Genomic DNA, 20340 nt, shown 5'->3' on the forward strand with positions numbered 1-20340 from the left:
GAATCATATCAGCTTATGCAAAATGGGCATCCGATGACCCCTTTAAGACCTTTCCCAAGCCCTGAGGGGGAATCGGATTATTTAGGAGTGAATCCAGTTCTATGTGCATTCAATCCACTCAAGATATTCACTCATTCAGATAGGGCCCCAGTGGTGTTGTTTAATCATGTAACTTTTTTAGTTATTTTTTAGGAGAATTTTGAGTTTTCTCAACTTTTTGTTGTATAAACAACAAGTTGAGAAAACTCAAAAATCTGCTGAGGCTGGTTGCCTTAAACCTTTTACGTTTGCTCAGAGAGAATTGAAAAGTTCTTAGCGGGCACTAAAGGTTGAGCCGTCTAAAGGTCTGATTGCCCCGGGTGACTGCTGATGTCATATCCATGCCCAGCAGACTGTGGCTTTACACAAATGTCATCTCACACACACATATATGTTTATTGCTCACTGAGTGCAGCTGCAGTCGAAGCCTGAGCTCCTGTAAAACCAGAGGAAGTCACAGTTACTGTGACCGTTCTGACGCAGTTCACCCAAAAAAAACTTTTCGATTGACCTGTTTGAGGTTTGTGTTCAAAATGTATAATTCAGCCATAAGAACACTCTGAGAACTGCAGTTCTTCTTGCTGGCTTTCTTCATTACGGGTTGTAAGTCCCTATGTTTCATTCTACCAATGACGTTTAAATGCTGAAAAGTATACAGTAGAAATACATTATACATCATTTTAATATCCTTGGAAAAAATCTGGTGGTGGAGTTTAATATAAAATTAAGATTTATTTTATTTTCATTTCATATAGTTTTGTATACCATAGTTACACCAAATAGTTACATCAGTTATTCTGTAAAATCTTGTTCTGTCACACATTATAAATGTTTTTTTCATTTTTTTATGTTAAATTACTTTATCATATTTCTCTTTATTATATCTCTTTTTTCATTAGATGCTGAAAGTGGTGCAGAAATCACATGATTTTTTTTTTTTTAAACAACTACACAATAAAGTACCTTTTTAAAGGGGGTTTTGGCTGATTTGGTTGATCTGTGGAACAAAACTGCCTCTTTTTGGTTCATGCAAATCCTATCCAGCAGATAAAGCTTTCTTGGCTCTTTGATTGAACTCAAATATATGCTGCAAACTAGGTTCAAAAACAGAGAGGTTTGCACATTTTCTGACATAATTAATCAAACAGTTAGATTTGCATATTAAACAAAGGAGAGTAAAACAAACTTGAATACATGAACATAATGAAAAAGTCTTGAGAGAATTTACAATATACTGTTAAATGCAACATAAAGGACATTCTGCATTCAGCACATTTCTTTTAGTATTTTTTTATTGAGTAATACGTGTCAAATCGTCAATCAATTGAACACAAAAATTCTGCACAAAATAAGCAGTTAAAAAATGACATTTAGCAGCTTGAACAAAGAATTCAAAGCAGAATGACAATTAAATTCACTGATACAATAAGAAAAACAAGCATGATGTGTGTTTGTCCCAAAAATGTGTTGCTGTTGTATATCTGAACACTAAGCATTTGGCATCATTCAAAAGTGCCAAGAAAGTAACTCAAACTTCACAGAGCGAGTCAAACATCCCGCTGCCAGCAAAATCCACAGGATACTGTCAAAATGTTAAGACAAACTGGAGGGCGAGTGAGAACCACAGACATGTAAAATACTAAAAGAGGTGAGACGTCATGATCAGCACAGAATCAGTCTGTAAAAACACTGCAGATCACACTCATTAAAATCAAACATTAATGCAAAGTCTTAATTTCTTTAGAAATGCATCCATTGATGTTTTTAAAAGGGCCATATATTATGAAGAGACACATTTTGCTTCATCTTTTGGATGTACTATATTAGGGTTTCCTTATCTGACATTCACAAGAAGCTAATAATTAATTAAAAAACCGCAGCTCCTGGTAAGTCATATAAGCAGGAGTGCAGGAATAAAGTAAACAGTCCAACAACAAACAGAGGAATCCTGAATCACTTTTGAAAAAGGTTGTATGACTGAAACGGTGTATTAAAATATGATTCGCTGCTATAGCGGTCATCTATTTTTGTTGAAATAAAAAGAATTAAAACAAAGCACTTAAACCGTTTTTTTTAGCTGCATGTCATGTGACAATGAACCAACATCAGAGAACCGTGAACATACAACTGTGTTGGTAATATTGTTGTAATTATTAAAATATTAATTTAAAATCTCAGGAATGTACCTCAAGTAAATATTTTAGTTCAAAGGGATTCGGCCGACAAATACATTTGGGAATAAACATACTTTTAACGTACTTTTTGATTTTATAAATCAAGACTTGCTTCCCAGTCCAAAAATCATATTTATTCAGACTAAACATCCACACATTTCTCATAACAGACAGATGAATACATTATTCACGCATCAGTGATGTCCACCGTGTGATTGGAAACTCACAAAGAGTATGTCATTACAAAAATCAGACAGTTAAATGAACACTGGACCTGATAGCAAACCCAAACCTTGTGCATGAGCCAAACAAAGCACAAGGGTTGACGTGGTATTTTTAGCATATAAAGATCAGGAAGAGGTTGAAAAAGTTAAAATCAGAAGATTAAATATTATGAGTGGACCTCAATGAGAAAGTATGATATGACCCTTTTAAAATCTCATTCAGACAAATAATCAGAATTCCATGTTGTGCATTGCAAACGCAAGCTTATCTCTGCTTATTCAATCTTTATAATGCCAAATTGTCTACAATAGAGCACACTTCAATTGCATGCTGTGATATGAGGAATATTGGAAACTCGACTGCAAAGTTTGCATTCCAGTGAAGCAAACTGATCTGTGCTTCTCAGTCCTATTAAATCCTTGAGTCTGTTCAGCCAAATTGCCCATAGTAATGAAAGAAGCTATATTGATTAAAATATATTTGTCGAAGGAGACAAACCCCTTCACCAGCTGCACCCATCTCTCCAGCCCTCCCTCCCTCGCTCGCTCGCTCTCATCTGCATCTCGCTTTCCCTCAAACTCTCGCTTTTCTCTTCCCTCTCCTCTCAAGTTTCTTTGTCAAGTCTAAACATATATGCCATGGCCCCGCCTGCTTCCTTCCGCAGCGCTATTAATCAAGAACAGGCTAACACTCTGTTAACAGCGGGTGAACGCGGGGTCAGGTTCAGCCGGCGGAGCAGCTGTGACGGGAGAGACAGGAACACAGCGGGTTTTACTTCAGCAGGAGCTGTCGAATTCCCTGCTCGGATGTTACAGCAAACAGCGTCCCACTATTAGAGGTGCTTCTGCAAACACCTTTCATCCAGAAAGTCCAGAAACAAACTTCACTCTCGCCCACAAAACAAGTGTTTTCTTTGTTTTCGGGCCGCATGTGCTTTCAACTCTCATCACGGTTTGCTGTAAAGCCGGTGCAAATGTCGACTAAACTAAAAGATGCTGCCCAGAAACAATAAATTAAGAGTTCAATTAAAAGACAGAGACTGAACCGCAAACAAATACAACACTTACGCTTGTTTTGTAAATCAGGACACACCATGTACATTCACAAGCTTTTAGTCTCTTTGTCGTGTTTCGCGATTTTGAGGTTGCTTTGCTCACCTCAGTATACTGCATTGACGTTAGGCACTTTGAATGCATTCACATGTACAAATATAGACAGCACTATCACATCATTTGATAGTCTGGGTAGTATAAAAATACAATCTTAAAATCTTTGGTTTGTAAAAACTGTAATTGTTGGTTTTTGACTTCTTCCCCTCATTCAGAGAATCTTTGTTAAAGGTTCTTATCAATACATCGGTTTCCATTTGGACTAAAGGGTGCAACTGCAGCTTTCCAAAACCTCGCACTTCCCTTCTCATGCATCTAACAACTGGGACTCAATGTGTCAACCAGTCAGAAATGCACTTGAGAACTGTTAGCAAGTGTAAAACCTCAAGATCGGCCCAGAATTAGGCAAGGCTGAGCAGAAGTTGCCTTCCAAACTCATTGGAGATAACAGAAACACCCTATTCATTTCACTCAAGCATCGATGCACATTGGGGAAGTGGATGGTAATACTCAGGGTCAATTGCAAAACAAATTCAAAGACGCAATGATTCAGCTCATCTTTTTGGCGTTCAGTTGCACGGCAGCCATGTGGAGTAGGCTTGCTGATGGCAGGTAAAGATTGGCTGGACTTGGGCAATGTAATAATTGCTAAAGTTACCGTCTGCTACATAAGGGGCAGGCTGGTAATAACAAGTGACGTTGGCCACGTTGGGTATGATGTTCTGCTCGGCCAACACTTGCACCGCCAGCATGGCGATCAGCCCAAGGGTCTGCCGGCGCTCGTGTCCCATCAGACACACCGTGCTCTCGTTCACTACCCCGTGCAGCGTCATCAGATAATCGTACTTGCGGTCCTCCAAGCCCACAAAGTGGTTCTGGAGGTAAGACTCCAGCTTGCGCTGCTGTTCGCTGATGTCCGAGAAGTCGATGAAGAAGCGGGAGCACATGTAACGCTGGAGACACTTCATCTCCAACTCGGAGGCAGCTCGGAAACCCCTGACGAGAAGATGGCAGTACTTCAGGAGGCCACCTCCTCGGATCTCCTCGGGGTTCCTTGTGCAGATCACCTTGTTGCGCAAGTGGTCCAGCGCCGTGGCGAAGTCTCCATACACGCTCTCGCCGATGATGGTGGGGTGAAACGTTTTGGCCATGGGGTTCTCTGAGCACTCGTAGAAAAGCAGCAGAGAGTCGAGCTTAATCTGGAAAGAATCAACGCTAAACTCAAACTGCCGTCGCAAGGAGTCCACGAACTTGAGCTCCACGTTTTTGCCCCGGTTGTTGGAGAGAGAGATGAGACTCCAGCGGTCCGAATCATTGCACACTTTCACCATCTTCTGCACATATGCTTCCTGCAAAATAACACAAGGAATTGTTTCAGCGTTTCATGCATTAAGATACCTTCAAACGAACATCCGTTCGCCATATCAGTTCTCCATCATTACCTGTCGCAGGAGATCTAATAGGCTGAGAACACTCGATCGGCTTTAACCTGCTTTAGCGCAATCCTCTTACTGACAGAAAACCAACATTTCACCAGCCTATCAGTAAACTACTCTAACTGCATTTCTACTGAATGTCACTGGAGACTACAGATGATCTTAAATAACGTACTGAATGGAAAATCACAATGCAATGTGAAGTCAAGCACTGACAGCAGCTCTACTTGATATTTGCTGAGTATCTTAAACGCCACTTTCTTATGAATTATTATTAAAGATTGTTAAAGAATCATTCTGATTCTGATTCATTCTAAAGATTGTTAAAGATTCGGTTTGAGGTTATTCATAGGTCTACTGATAATAATAAATGGCGGCCCCTCAAAGATAAAGTCACTGTTAACTGTACTGTTTCCAGGAATACAAACCATTAGTTGTGAAATGAGTGTGAAATATACAATTTTACAATTAGAAACAGCACAAAAGATGCAAATTACTTTCACTATTAAGATGGCAAAACAACTTTGCATAAATATAAAATGAATATGACTATTATTATTTATAACGTATGCTAGTGTTGCAAGGATTCTTTATTCATAACTGTTCAAGAAAAATGCAACCAGATTCTGTACACAAAAATAACTTCAATATTTTGCATTGTGTTCTTATGAGATTTTGGATATTTGTGCTTTTAAAAACACTTTGCAGAACTGTGCTAATGAACTGTAAATGTGATCAAAGAAATGACCTACAATTTAAACTTTCCCTTTTACAAATAAGTAAATTAGAACCTGTAAAGTACACTACTCTCATGAATCTGAGCACTCACCTTCAGGGTCAGAGGTGTGATTTTCTCTTTATTGACCCCATCAGGTAAGAAGTCCAGCAGACAGTCCAGCACTATGTTCTTGACGATCTGAAACTCCGTCTCTCCCTTCAGGTCCACGCAGAAGATGAGGTCCAGGTCCTTATAGCCGAGCCCGCTGTCCTCATGCAGGACGTGGCTGGCGGCGGATCCGTTCAGACGCACATCCCGCACATGGATGCGCTGCTCCCGCATGCGGCTCCGCACCGCCGTCACGATCCGCCGCGGCTTCATCTGCAGCGTGGGGAAGTTTCCTCGGCCGTGGATCGGGATGCTCTCGGTCAGGATGAGGTCCAGCCGCTGGACCTGCTCCCAGCTTAACACGCTGAAGTTCGCGCTGTCCTCTTCAGCCATAGTCGCGTCTGCTGGAGGAGTCGAGGAGCGATCTATTGCCTGGAGATGTTAGGAGGAGAACTGAGGAGACGCATAATGAGCTTGACGCGAGACGCTGCGGAGGTCTGTCCTTCTTCTGTGTGCTGCTGTGGAGAGGGTCATCCGCGCACGCAGTGCTGGAGAGAGGAGTATGACAGCAGTCTGGCAGAGCTGGAGCTTTAGGTGCGCCTCAAGTCACGCCTATCGCCTCACCACACACACACACACTCACACACACACACACACACACACACATACACACACCAGCAACCCAATGAAAATACACGACTCATCTCTCCACAGCTGTGCGCTGAAACTCACATTTAGTCATTTAGCACACAGATACATGAAGAGACCTTACATATACACACAGATACCTTAAACTTCACGGTGTCCTTGTCACAGTGTAATAATACATGCAAGTACTGAGTAATATTAATTAACTACATGCACTTACTATATGGTTAGGTTTAGGGTTTGGCTTAGTGTTACTTACATGCATTTATGCTTTATTTATTGTTACTAAAAGTGTAAGTACATGTAACGTATAACAAGAACGCCTTACAAATAAAGTGTTACACACTTTTAATTACCCATAATTGCAACATAATAAAGTTGCAATATATCTAAAATATATTTACATTAAATGTAATACTGAAAAACTCACTACAGTTGAATTTATAATCAAGTACTTTACATGTGCTTTAGTAAGTTAAATCAACATCAAAATAAGTGCACTTCTAATGACAAAATCATTCAAAAACTGACAGACAGACAGACAGACAGACAGACAGACAGACAGACAGACAGACAGACAGACAGACAGACAGATAGATAGATAGATAGATAGATAGATAGATAGATAGATAGATAGATAGATAGATAGATAGATAGATAAAAACCCTGTTTTGAAAATAAATCACTAACAGTAATGCGCAATAGTCATATTAATTAAATCACACCATAGAGAAGTGCATTATTTGAAAGATTAATAAAAGCAGTAATGCAGCTGAAAATGCAAAAATGCCATTCTAGCACACCTGCATGTGAGAAGAAATATAAAGTCAATATAACACAAAGTAAATGAAGGGTGAGTGTCAGGAAGATTGGTGTCTTTTATTGCCCTCTAGGGATGTGATAGAAAAGCACCTTGAACAACAAATGACTCCGTCTGGTTTGTTACACATCTGTAAACACCTGCACGTCCATTAGTTAGCACACTTAGACTTTTGAAAGTCAGTTTCACTTTGCGCTACACTCCTAAAAATAAAGCTTCCAAAAGGACATTTTTTGCAGTGATGGCATAGCAGAACCGTGTTTGGTTCCCCAAAAAACCTTTCAGTGAACAGTTCTTAAAAGATCATATAAAGAACCTTTTGTGGAACGGAAGGGTTCCATGAATGTTAAAAGTTCTTCGTAGATCAATGCCAATAAAAAATGCCATTATCTTTAAAAGTGTGTCTCAGGACATCACTGTAATGTTTACTGAGCATTCATTTTTAAAAACGCCACCAAGTGCCACGTCCAGACTTCATAACCTTAAATGACTGTGTTAGACTGAGGCCAGGCAGAGCTGAGTGGGGCAGCTGTCAATCAGGATTCATCACCGGACACAAAGCCCTGCGTCACTGCACTCACCCAGCCCTTTAAATCTGTTTGATCCCATTTAGGTTAACACAGGCTAAACCCTATGAGCAAGACCAGTAGACCTATAGCAGAACAGATGAATGCAATAATACATGACCTAACTGACCACTGACCCATATTCATACTGTATTCATCCACACCCTCAAACGCTAAAGCTGAAGTGTTTTAAGCTGTTTTTTACTTACAAAAATATGGTTTTCATGATAATAGCCAAACACAGTCTTCTACATTGTTAGATTACTGAAAATGGAAGAGTTTGATTCTGTGCTTCAGTTTATTCGCTTGGCATGATCTCCACTGAGGAAAAATCATCAGGAAAAGTGGAGAAACTGACCACAATGAGACATCTGAAAGAAAGCATTAATTTCCAGTTGCAGTTCTTTTTCTTATATAACAGCGGCCTCCATCACAAACAATTTGTCAAGAGTCCTCAGGACGTCCATGTGTGCCAAGTTTTAGAGTTCAGAAGATATGTATTTCTGAACAGCTGAATTAAATATCGTGGGTCACACTAAATTTTGATCGGCTTTTATAAAGTACTGCGGTGATGATGAAGTGATGAAGCTCATATCAGCCTGGCTCACTCGACAAAATCTCAATAGCATTTTTCCATTGGCTTTTGGATTACTGCAGAAAATAAGCTTTGTGACCAACAAGAGTTTATGATTCTTACACGTTTTGTTCATCATGATGATCTTGAACACAGCTTTAATGAATTTTGTAGTAGAAGAAGCTAAACAAAGGCTATAAACAAACTACACCACAGTCACATGACTTCAACATCAGCACCATTAAGCTATTATTATTACTATTACTATAATAAATGTCAAAATATCCTGAGATTGTGGTCAACACAGACCTTATTTCAGACATTTAAACCAAAACCCAATAAAATAAAAATAAAAAACGTTGGGACGTTGGAACCAGAAGTGCTGAAATGCAACTCGTTTGTGGGTTTTGGCCTACAAAAATATCATCCTTTCAGCTTACTATTGGCAAAAAGAACTGAGAAATTCTGTGTTCGTTTAGAGGAATGGGGCTAGGATGAGATCCCTCAAAAAAACAAAACCAACAAAAATCAGAATGCTTTAGTAAGGAAAGAAAAGCCCTGTGGTGGTTGCAGTGATGGTATCAATACCATGGTACTGAGTGAGTGTCATATTCATATATCAGTATTTAGTATTCCAAGAAATTATGGGTTTCTCCTGGTTTTAGACGTAGTGAGACCTTTTTTAGACCAAGTAAAGACATTTTAAGGAATAAATTGGAAATGATTTGTAAATATGCTCCTTTAAATGTAAATGTCTTGTATGAGCAAGGTTTTAAAATGTGAAAATTCTGTTCATTTTTAATTCATTTTACAAAAAATCTAATACAGTAAAATTATTATTACTTTACCTTTTGATCACACTGCAAATAAGCAGTGATCTTCATCAGTATTTTGGTCTTGTTTTCTAGTGCAAATGTCTAAAGACTCTGAAATCAAGATGCATTACTTGACAAGGAAATGACCTAAAATAAGAAGTCTTCTTTTATGAGAAACTGATCAAAATGAAGTAAACTTACAGTATCATTAAAACAAAACTAATATCATCCAATGAGGTCAGAAAAAATTGACGTTTGTTCTTGTTTTAAGCATAAACTCACTTAATTTTGTTCAGTTTCTCAGAAATGAAGACTTCATATGTTAAATGTCGTCATGAACTTAAGACTTTCTGCTATGATTTAAGATCACTTTAGGCTTTAATTTGTCATATTTCCAAAAATCCCTCACATGGACCCAATCACTAGCCCACTCAGAAATAAAGGCATAAGCAACATCTGAAAGTGAGCTGCAGTTTTCAATAAGTGACCGGGCCAGAAGTCTGAAGCGTCCAGACGAGAGCTGCGGCTCTCCGGCAGTAAACAGCTCATTTACTGTGACAGGCCACGTCTGAGTCACGCCGCTGAGAAACACTTGCATCCTAACAAACAAAAAGATGTTGAGATTACAGCTGACACGTTCACAAATCAAACTAAGTGTGCAAATGTGTTTGCTGCTGAACTCTTGTGTATGGCATGTTCGCTCTCTCTATGTAATAAACACCATGTGCTGTCAGCTATCAGCTGCTATTTGCCATTGTGTTTATTTGAAGAAATAACATGCTGAACACATCAGGCAACGATGTGTGGAGGTGTTCATGCATGCACTTTTATGTCCCATGAGGGAACCTTAGTATGGACATTTGTTTTCAAAGAGTCTCATTAAATACGCCTCATTAAAATCTTCACCAGTCATCATCAGTCACAGAGCGTAATGTTTACAATTAAGTTTAACTTCTCTTTTCTTCACAAACCCACTTTTGCATGAGCTCTGCAGAAACCAAATTAGAAAGAAATAAACATGTCTGTTGTATTTATATTTGGTCACTTTATGCAATTTTAGTCATCAGATTGCTATCTGATCATAAAAAATATGGCTGATTGCTCAGAACACCTCACACTGATGTTTGAGACTCGGCCAAGTGTAAATACATCGTTCAGGCCTCATACTGTATTTGCATTATATGGACACAGTGAGCATTTAAGTAAAAATTGTGTGGCTTTGCATGGCCATTTTCATTAAAGTCAACTATATTTGCATGTAGTGTAGAAATGAAAATTGATACCCCTTTACAGAGACATTTATGTGTTCAAATAAATCAGTCAAGATGCATGAAGCGACCTTGTATAACCACAAACATGCATTAAACTGAACAAAAATAAAGTACATTCAAGGAAAACATGTAATTTTTATATTATATTAGTTTATAGATCATGCCTCACAGGGTTTAAAGCTGCAACTGTTCAGTTATCAGACCTTTAAAGGAAATGTCAAATCGCTAGATTGTTTATATTATATTGTATTACATTTTTCTATTGTGTTTAAAACACCGGTGACGCTAGTATGTTATGACTGAGCTGGCAAAGAATTCAAACAGTTTCCTGATTTCGGAGTCATTTGCACTCAGCTCGGGGGTTTGAGAGAAAGGTTCTTCTCAAGTTTTTCATTCAGTACTTCTGGACGTTATTTCTTTGTGTTCGATCACTGTAGAGTGTGCATATGTATTCGTACAGTAAAAAAAAGTGTCCACATCGTTCTGATGTGTCAAACTGACTTAATGACTGTAGTTCACGGAGACAGAGACATAAACACGAGAGCTTGAATGTGTCATTTGTACTCTGGTTTTCTTGGACCAGTAGCCTCAGTAACTATAGTAACCGCTGCTCAGTTCGTTTTGGGAGAACACCAGAATTAAAGTCATTACAGAATTGAGTTTCCAGTCCATTCTGAGTTCATTCATTCTAGTCATGGCAGCTCATTAAAGTGATGTGAAATAATTCCTCCTATTCCACCTTAATATTCAGAGTCAATTATACGTAATTCATTCATTGGGTGCCAAAAATAACAGTACGGAAATACAAATGTTAAAGTTAGCCAGTTAACATACACGAGCTGTCAACTATATTTGTAAACTATAAAGAACTTTTTAGAGTGAAACTAAGCAACTATTGCCACAAAACATCACAGAAACTATCAAATATATTGCTAAAGCATACTGATGATTGTGCTGGTGTTTTTCCTCCCAAAACGTATGTCACTTCATGGTGAATTTTTGGTTAAGGAGTTTTAACAGGAAGCATCTGATCCTATTCTACAAGAAAAGGAAAGGAACAATCTATGAACTGATGACAATTAAAATTTTATTCTCAAGAAATCATGTTTTATTTGAAACATTTTGATTAGATAAAGCCAAAGAGAACTAAGCATTGAAATATCCACCTTATTCTTTAACACGGAAGTAAAGCCAATGGCTGAGACGTCCGGTTCAATAGCCACTAAATAATCAGAAGAATTACAACGAGCAGTAAACGGTAATACTGTTTGCACTAGTGTGTTCGTAATTTAGATAACACATTAAAACAATATGGTAAAACATCAATTTGCAATATTAAGCAGCAAAACGAGTGATTTTGTATAGTTAAAAATAGCTGGAAGTGAATGAGGAAGCAAGACCCTTAAAATTTACAAATGGCCACGGCCATTTTTACAGGAATAATAAGGTGGATATCTTAAATAAATGACCAGTTTCCAATTTAAAGTTAAAATATAGCAACCGGTGTGATTTCATACTCAAAATTAAACAATGAAATTTGGCCCCTTAATAATTGTTATTATTGATGGCATATGGTTTTCAATATTTTAAATGAAAATAAAGTGGTCACTGTCCATTTAACAGCAGTATGTCCTGGAGAAAACTTTCTGCCTGGAAGGCCTTTCAGGTCAGACAGAGTGGAGCTCGTCTAATCCTATTCTACGTTTTGTAGAGAGCAGAGTGTTTCCCATCATCAATCCTCGCCCAGCAACACATGGCGGTTTCTCAGAAGTCTCAATACACTCTATCCTGCCTTCGTAATGAATCTGGCGTCGAGCAGCACGTGTACGGAGGAACCCCCATGAGGTCAAACGCGTGGGAGATCAGTGATGTCACTGAAAGGGTAAGGCACGTTCTGGGCACGCTCAGGATACTCTCCACTCATAGCCTTAATTATTCAGAGCAGTTGACTAACAAGAGTCTGGTAATCCACACTGCTGGCTACACGACAGCCAAATGAGATCAGAGCAGCCGGGGCATCTGGGTTAACAATCACACAAGAAACATCAACTGCAAAGTGTCTTTATTCAATTATAGATTATTCAATTATATTTTTAATATTATTTTTAAAAGTCCAATAACTGATGTCCAGAACCATTTTTATTGTTTTATTTATGCTTAGTGATAAATAATCATTAAAATACAACAATAAAACATGATTAAAGGAATAGTCCACACAAAATGAAAATTTGCAAAAATGTACTCTCCTGTAAGTTGTAAGTTCCTTTATGAGTACAAATTTGGAGAAATGTAGCATCAGTGTCTCAGCAATAGATGCTCTGCAGTGAATGGGTGCCGTCAGAATGAGAGTCCAAACAGCTGATAAAAACATCACAATAATCCACAAGTAATCCACACCACTCCATCAGTTAACATCTGGAGAATTCTTTAATGATAATAATAATAATTAAATAAAACCATTAACCAATATGCAGAACAACTTTAATTAATTATTCATGCAAACATCATATATTAAGTTAGAAATCTATTTGGTTGCTTTATCCATGAATACTGTTGTTTTCAGTTGCATATTGGCATAATCATGAGGGTTGGGCTGGGCTGGGTTTGAGTCTGTACAAATGAATCCCAGGCACATTTTCAGGATAGCTGGATGGTTTCTCCATACAGAAGACTACAACTTCCATGAGGAATTTAGGAATGCATTTCAGCATGCTAAAATCTCAGAGCAAACCAATACGAACATTCAATAAATTAATTCAACACTAAGAACATTAGGAGATCTAAATATTTGATTTCCATTTGCTTGTCCAAGACTGTAATAATTTCCTAAACTACACAGAGCAAACTGCATTTTTATTGACGACGTGGTTTTCTGATGTATTTCACTTCATGGAGCATCATATCAAATGCTTCTTCCTTTAAAACAGCAAGTGATTTACTTCATCCAGCAGACTAATGAGCTGCCATTACTCAGGGTGTTTCCTTACACAGGACAAGCGGTTTGGAAAATGAATGGATAGATGCATTAGTAGTGAATAGTTGTGAAAAATATTACACATGATAGATAAGCAATTATGTGACATACATGAACTGCAGCTTGTCTCAAACATGTCACGTTTGTATTCCCCTTAAAATGCTGCTTTTGATATGTTTCCAGCACACAATGGCATATATTTGACAATCTATTGAATTGATGTAATGATGACAAATAATTTAATTAAATTAGCAACTCAACAACAGGGTTGAAAAGTGTCTTCTATATCCGGTAACCTGGCAGGGCTTCATCTCTTCGCTCTGACTAATTCAGTCAAGTAAGTGATTATCATTCACCTCACTGCGTGTCTGGCAGATGCTTGAACTGGACGGTCGCAGTAATTACTGCACATTAGAACCCTTAAACATCATGCACTTATTCCTGGAGGGGTCATTTGATGCACTCTGCTTTTTCATACTCTGATGACTGTAACGGATGCAAAGAGAGAGGTTTGTTCGAAAGGAAAGGACCGTCTGCTTAATCAAATCACACCAAACATCCAATTCATTAGGACGGGCTTGAGATGACTGCATGAGCGCAAATTTGACAAATGAAAGAGAGCTGACATCACTCAATTCACATCACTGGAGACACGTTCTGCTCTGACCCCGACGACTGTAAAAAACACTGAGTCAACGGCTCCGCTAAAACACGCAGATGTATGTTGAGACTGTTATGCCTCAACTCACTCCTGTCTGGACAAAATCCCACATAATACATAACAGAACTTTTTAAACATTCACATTAATTACAATCAATTAGTAGGTAATCTGATAAGACAGACAGAAGAATGAAGGGTTAACTGATGTAAGCTGGAACACTTTTTTGCCATTAAGATATCTGGGGGGAAAGAAATGTCCCAATTATCCAAAATTATGCTTTTAGTTGCAGCGCCCCCTTTTGGCAGATTTGGGTGCAAATTGGTGGACGTCCTCAAATTGAGCTGTTCTCTATGTGTTTCAAGTTTCATAAAGTTTGGATATTGTATTGAGCAGATACAGAGTCAAACAGTTAAAATGGGTGATGCCAGATCGTTTAATTGGTATATGTCTTTACATCCCTTTATTAAATCAAATTCTCAACATTTTGTCATAAGGATCTTGGGATGAATGCAAAATAAATGAACAAAAACAATTTTTAAAGCTAGGGCTCCTAAACATTAGATCACTCGCACCCAAAGCAGTTATTGTAAATGAAATAATCACAGATAATAATTTTGATGTACTGTGCTTGACTGAAACCTGGCTTAAACCAAATGAATATTTTGGTCTAAATGAGTCTACTCCACCAAGCTACTGTTATAAACATGAGCCCCGTCAGACTGGTCGTGGCAGTGGTGTTGCAACAGTATAGTGATATTCTCAGTGTTACTCAGAAAACAGGATACAGGAGGTTTAACGCATTCGAAATACTTCTGCTTAATGTTACACTGTTAGATATGCAAAAGAAATCTCTCCTATCTCTTGCTCTGGCTACTGTGTATAGACCGCCAGGGCCATATACAGATTTCCTAAAAGAATTTGCAGATTTCCTCTCAGATCTATTGGTTAATGTTGATAAACTGCTAATTGTCGGAGATTTTAACATTCACGTTGATAATACAAATGATGCGTTAGGACTTGCGTTTACTGACCTAATAAACTCTTTTGGAGTCAAGCAAAATGTCTTCGGGCCCACTCATCGTTTTAATCATACGCTAGATTTAATTATATCGCATGGACTTGATCTTACCGATATAGATAGTGTACCTCAAAGTGAGGATGTTACTGATCATTTCCTTCTATCGTGCATGCTGTGTATTACTGATATTAGTTATATGGCTCCGCGTTATCGTCCGGGCAGAACTATTGTTCCAGCCACCAAAGACAGATTCACAAATAACCTGCCTGATTTATCTCAATTGCTCTGTGTACCCATAAATACACATGAACTAGACGAAATAACTAGCAACATGGGCACTACCTTCTCTAACACATTAGAAGCTGTTGCCCCCTCAAATTGAAAAAGGTTAGAGAAAAACGTACTGCGCCATGGTACAACAGTTATACCCATTCTCTCAAGAAAGAAACTCGTAATTTTGAGCGCAAATGGAGAAAAACTAACTTGGAAGTTTTTAGAATTGCGTGGAAAAACAGTATGTCCAGCTATAGACAGGCTCTAAAAGCTGCCAGGGCAGAGCATATCCGCAAACTCATAGATAATAACCAAAACAATCCAAGGTTATTATTTAGCACAGTGGCTAGACTAACAAATAAACAGACACCGCCCGATCTAAATATTCCCTCACACTTTAATAGTAATGACTTTATGAATTTATTTACTGATCAAATAGATAACATCAGAAATACAATATCAAATGTAGGTTCTACTGCGTCTAGTATTTCAGCTTCATTCATCGCACCCAAAGAAAAACTGCAGTGCTTTACAACTATAGGACAGGAAGAGCTAAATAAACTTATCAGTGCAAACATCTAAACCAACAACGTGTTTATTAGATCCTGTACCCACTAAACTACTGAAAGAGTTGTTACCTGTAGCTGAAGAACCGCTTCTCAATATTATTAACTCATCGTTATATTTAGGTCACGTCCCAAAACCATTCAAGCTGGCGGTTATTAAGCCTCTATTAAGAAACCACAACTAGATTCTAGTGAACTGGCAAATTACAGACCCATTTCAAATCTTCCGTTTATGTCTAAAATTTTTGAAAAGTTGTGTCTGCTCAATTGTGCTCCTTCTTGCAAAAAATGATCTCTATGAAGAATTTCAGTCAGGTTTCAGACCTCACCATAGCACAGAAACTGCACTTGTTAAAATTACAAATGACTTGCTTCTTGCTTCAGACCAAGGCTGCATCTCATTGCTAGTTTTACTTGATCTTAGTGCTGCGTTCGACACTATAGACCATAACATACTTATAGATCGATTACAAAACTATACTGGTATTCAAGGGCAGGCTTTAAGATGGTTTAGATCCTACCTGTCCGATCGCTACCACTTTGTTCATTTAAATGGGGAGTCATCTCAATTATCACCAGTAAAGTATGGAGTACCACAAGGATCTGTCCTAGGTCCTCTGCTATTTTCAATATACATGTTGCCCCTTGGTAATATTATTAGAAAATACGGGATTAGTTTTCATTGTTATGCTGATGATACTCAACTATATATCTCAACAAGACCAGATGAAACTTCTCAACTATCTAAGCTAATAGATTGTGTAAAAAAATGCAAAAGATTGGATGACCAATAATTTCCTTCTATTAAATTCAGATAAGACAGAGATATTACTTATTGGACCAAAAAACAGTACACAGAATCTCGTGGATTATAATTTGTAACTAGACGGATGCACTGTCACGTCCTATAAAGTCAAGTGTTATATTAGACAGCAACTTGTCCTTTGAAAATCATATTTCCCATGTTACAAAAACAGCATTCTTCCATCTTAGAAAGATCGCCAAGCTTCGAAACATGCTCCCTGTTTCTGATGCAGAAAAGCTAGTTCATGCATTCATGACCTCTAGACTGGACTATTGTAATGCACTGCTAGCTGGTTGTCCTGCATCTTCAATAAACAAGCTACAGATAGTCCAAAATGCAGCGGCTAGAGTTCTTACCAGGTCAAGAAAATATGATCATATTACTCCAATTTTACAGTCTCTGCATTGGCTACCTATTCAGTTCCGTATCAGTTACAAAATATTATTACTTGCCTATAAGGCCCTAAATGGTTTATCTCCTGCGTACCTAACTTGTCTTCTACCACGCTACAATCCAACCCGCTCCCTAAGGTCGCAAAACTCTGGACTTTTGGCAGTACCTAGGATAGCAAAGTCCACTAAAGGAGGTAGCGCTTTTTCACATTTGGCTCCCAAACTCTGGAATAGCCTTCCTGATAACGTTCGGGGTTCAGACACACTCTCTCTGTTTAAATCTAGATTAAAGACACATCTCTTTAGCCAAGCATTCACATAATGCATCTTATAATCTTGTACTGCAGTTATATCTGATCAAATGTACATTATTATTATTCTTTAGCTTGGGTTGAACAAAACATTTTTGCTTAGATGGAACAGCAGCTACGCTAATTATGTCTCTATTTGTTTCTCTGTTGATTAACATCCCGTGGTAACTAGGAATTACAGAAGCTTCAGTCTGGATCCAACCCTTAAATGATCCGAGATGACCGAACACCTGAGAAAAGATGATGCCAACCCCTCAGAGGACCTCAGAATTACCAAATTTTGCCATAAATTAAATATATTAAGATTCTGCAATATATAAATATATTGTGGAAACTTAATTTCCTGTAGAGCTGCTTTGCAACGATTTGTATCGTAAAAAGCGCTATACAAATAAACTTGAACTTGATGATGCATGACCAATTTTATGAGAATCAAACCAATGACCTAGCAGGAGAATATTGAAAATGAAATAAAATGTCCCAGGGATGATAAAGGATCTTTAGAAGAAAAAAAAAATTTTCTAACAGAGATTCTCTCTCATGAGCAAAACCAAGCTTTTTAATAAAATATGGAATGAACAATTCAAGCCGCTTGGGATTGGTGAAGATTTCAGCGTGTACCCTTGACATGACAACTGTAGAGTACATTTAAACACCCATATTTATTTGACTATCTATTTTTTGTATACATACAGTACATATACTGTATGTAAATGTATACTGGATATTTGTCAGTACCTTATTTCCCTCTATAGTGAATTAACATATTGCACATATTTCTGTTTAATTTACCTTTTTATTTATTTATTCTTAGTTACTTGTTTTATTTAAAATTTTATGTTCTTTTATTGGCAGTTTATATGCAGCATTTCTTAAGAGGATAGTTCACCTTCAGTTGCTGGCCCCCATTGACTTCCAAAGCATGAAAAAAAAAAACACCAATGTCAATGGGGAGCACCTGAAGGTGAACTATCCCTTTAATTGCTATAATTGGACCATGTTAAATACATAAATATTTCAGGGATAAGGGTTCAGAGGGTGCCTTTGGTCCCAGAATTATGAACAACAAAAATGTACTTGGTATAGCACCACCTAGTGTCCGACAGATGTATGTGGCAGTGTGCCTGAGTAGTGGTAGGGATCTGGAACCATTCCACCAAACTTGACATCTTTATGACTATTTAGGGCAGAAAAGTAATTATTGGTAAAAGAGTATAAATACAACAGGATGAAGATAAAGACATAATGTGAATGAATCAGACAAATACTGTTCATAGCAATTTTGAGGTTTGGCAAACTTGACTGTTTAAATGTTTGAACCAATGCATAAAATGTGAAAAACAAGGTATTAAATAATAGTATATGGTCTTGGCCTTGACAGAGCCATAGTGTTGAAGTTAAGCTGGAATGGCAAGTGATTAAAGGCGAATTTGTAATATGTTTCCCCCAGTTTCACAGACAAGGCTTAAGATAGTCCCAGACTAAAATACATGTTTGAGCTGTCTCAAAATCTCTTGCTCTGACATATTTTAAAATATGTAAGTGTCATTGTTCTGTGTCAAGATGCACACCTTAATGTTTTCTTTTAAGGCATTTTTGTAAATGTTGCTTAAATACCTTAATTTTACTAAGGCCTAGTCCTGGCTTGAGCTAAGCCCCATTTGTGAAATCGGGCCTATATGTTAGAATACTTTCTCTCCTGGTACATTAATCTGCAGTAACTAAGTTAGTGGGGGTCTGTCTGGGTAAGAGACGCCTATAAAGACACATAAAACAACAACCGCTGATGCTTGTAATCATCTCTTTATTGCATGCCACTGCAAATATCTTCTCTTAACATTAAGCAAAGATGACTGAGGTATTCATTTTTTTTTATTTGTAGTCAATCATATTCTGCTAGTGACAAACATAAAGTATTATTATATTGAACACCAAATGATAATGTTATTGATGCTAACTACATGAGGAAGCAAAATATCAAATGCATATTTGTAAATCTCAGCTCCTTTCATTGTGCACTTGATTTTCTTTTACACCAGCTCTTTCAAACAGCCCTTGTGAGCAACCTAATAAAGTCTTTATTGCTTTTCACGGCTGATTTGGATTTTCTTTGTCTGGTTACAATGTGTGAGTTTGCTCTTCATAAACACACACACACACACTAGCTGTGAGATGCAGATCACTGTAGCACCGCATCATATAATAATAATAAAACATTTTTGGCACATGTGGCAACTCTTTGGGCTGAGAACAACAGATTACACTTTATATTCCAGTCTTTTCTTACAAGAAAACAGCTAAATTAATGAAAAAAGCATATAGAATGTAAAAGTAAGCATTCAAAGAAAGAAAGTGTGCATTCTGCAGAATAAGGCGATGAAAACAGAACACGGCTTGTGATGCACCTTAATACTGCCTGGACCGTGAGCGGGAAGTCATGCGTGTCACAGCATCCTCGCGTCAGCATCAGTGTTTGCTCCAGGTTGGGATGGCGATTGGACCTTGAGGGGATCTCTCCACCAATATCAGCTCCTCTGGGTTATTAGTGGACTTGTAATGGAGTAACAGGTCCTGAATGGCTCGTTCTTCAATCTATGATAAAGATGAGATGAACGAATTAAAGGTCAAATGATAAACATCAGGAAAATGTTAATACAAAAAGTTTTAAATGGCAATACATTTTCCCAAGTAGAAATGTTTAAAAGCAGAACATGTTTTATTCAAACAGCATGGTTTTTGAAGAATAGATGTCATACCATTTGACAACCTAAAATGTTATTGCCCGGTTAAAGTTACCGTCTTGGCTGTCAACTGCTGACACTAGACTTTACTTCGG

At 37.8% G+C, this 20340-nt stretch overlaps 2 protein-coding genes across 2 annotated transcripts in view; both read right to left on the reverse strand.

Annotated features, from left to right (window-relative positions):
• Positions 1–1335: 1335 nt before the first annotated feature.
• tent5aa (terminal nucleotidyltransferase 5Aa) lies at positions 1336–6367 on the reverse strand. The gene is made up of 2 exons (XM_079429540.1): positions 5813–6367; positions 1336–4896 (listed from the first exon to the last, which is right to left on the reverse strand). The coding sequence occupies exons 1-2, from the start codon at positions 6200–6202 to the stop codon at positions 4117–4119; spliced, it is 1170 nt and encodes a 389-aa protein (XP_079285666.1). The 5' UTR covers positions 6203–6367; the 3' UTR covers positions 1336–4116.
• Positions 6368–19287: 12920 nt separating this feature from the next.
• Positions 19288–20340, reverse strand: part of LOC306878079 (inhibitor of Bruton tyrosine kinase-like) — a 32863-nt gene continuing 31810 nt past the window's right edge. Inside the window, exon 28 of the mRNA XM_079430177.1 lies at positions 19288–20096. Coding sequence (XP_079286303.1) covers positions 19971–20096 — 126 coding nt within the window. The 3' untranslated portion in view covers positions 19288–19970. The remainder of the gene's footprint in view (positions 20097–20340) is intronic.

The sequence above is a fragment of the Barbus barbus genome (assembly GCF_936440315.1).
Source record: "Barbus barbus genome assembly, chromosome: 12".
Classification (NCBI taxonomy): Eukaryota; Metazoa; Chordata; class Actinopteri; order Cypriniformes; family Cyprinidae; genus Barbus; species Barbus barbus.

What these genes read in the sequence shown, in the direction of transcription:
- tent5aa (XM_079429540.1), bottom strand. Translation starts at nt 6,202, where the DNA reads ATGGCTGAAGAGGACAGCGCGAACTTCAGCGTGTTAAGCTGGGAGCAG. An exon ending in TCACACCTCTGACCCTGAAG is followed by an intron (nt 4,897 to 5,812) that starts GTGAGTGCTCAG and finishes GTTATTTTGCAG; the next exon opens with GAAGCATATGTGCAGAAGAT.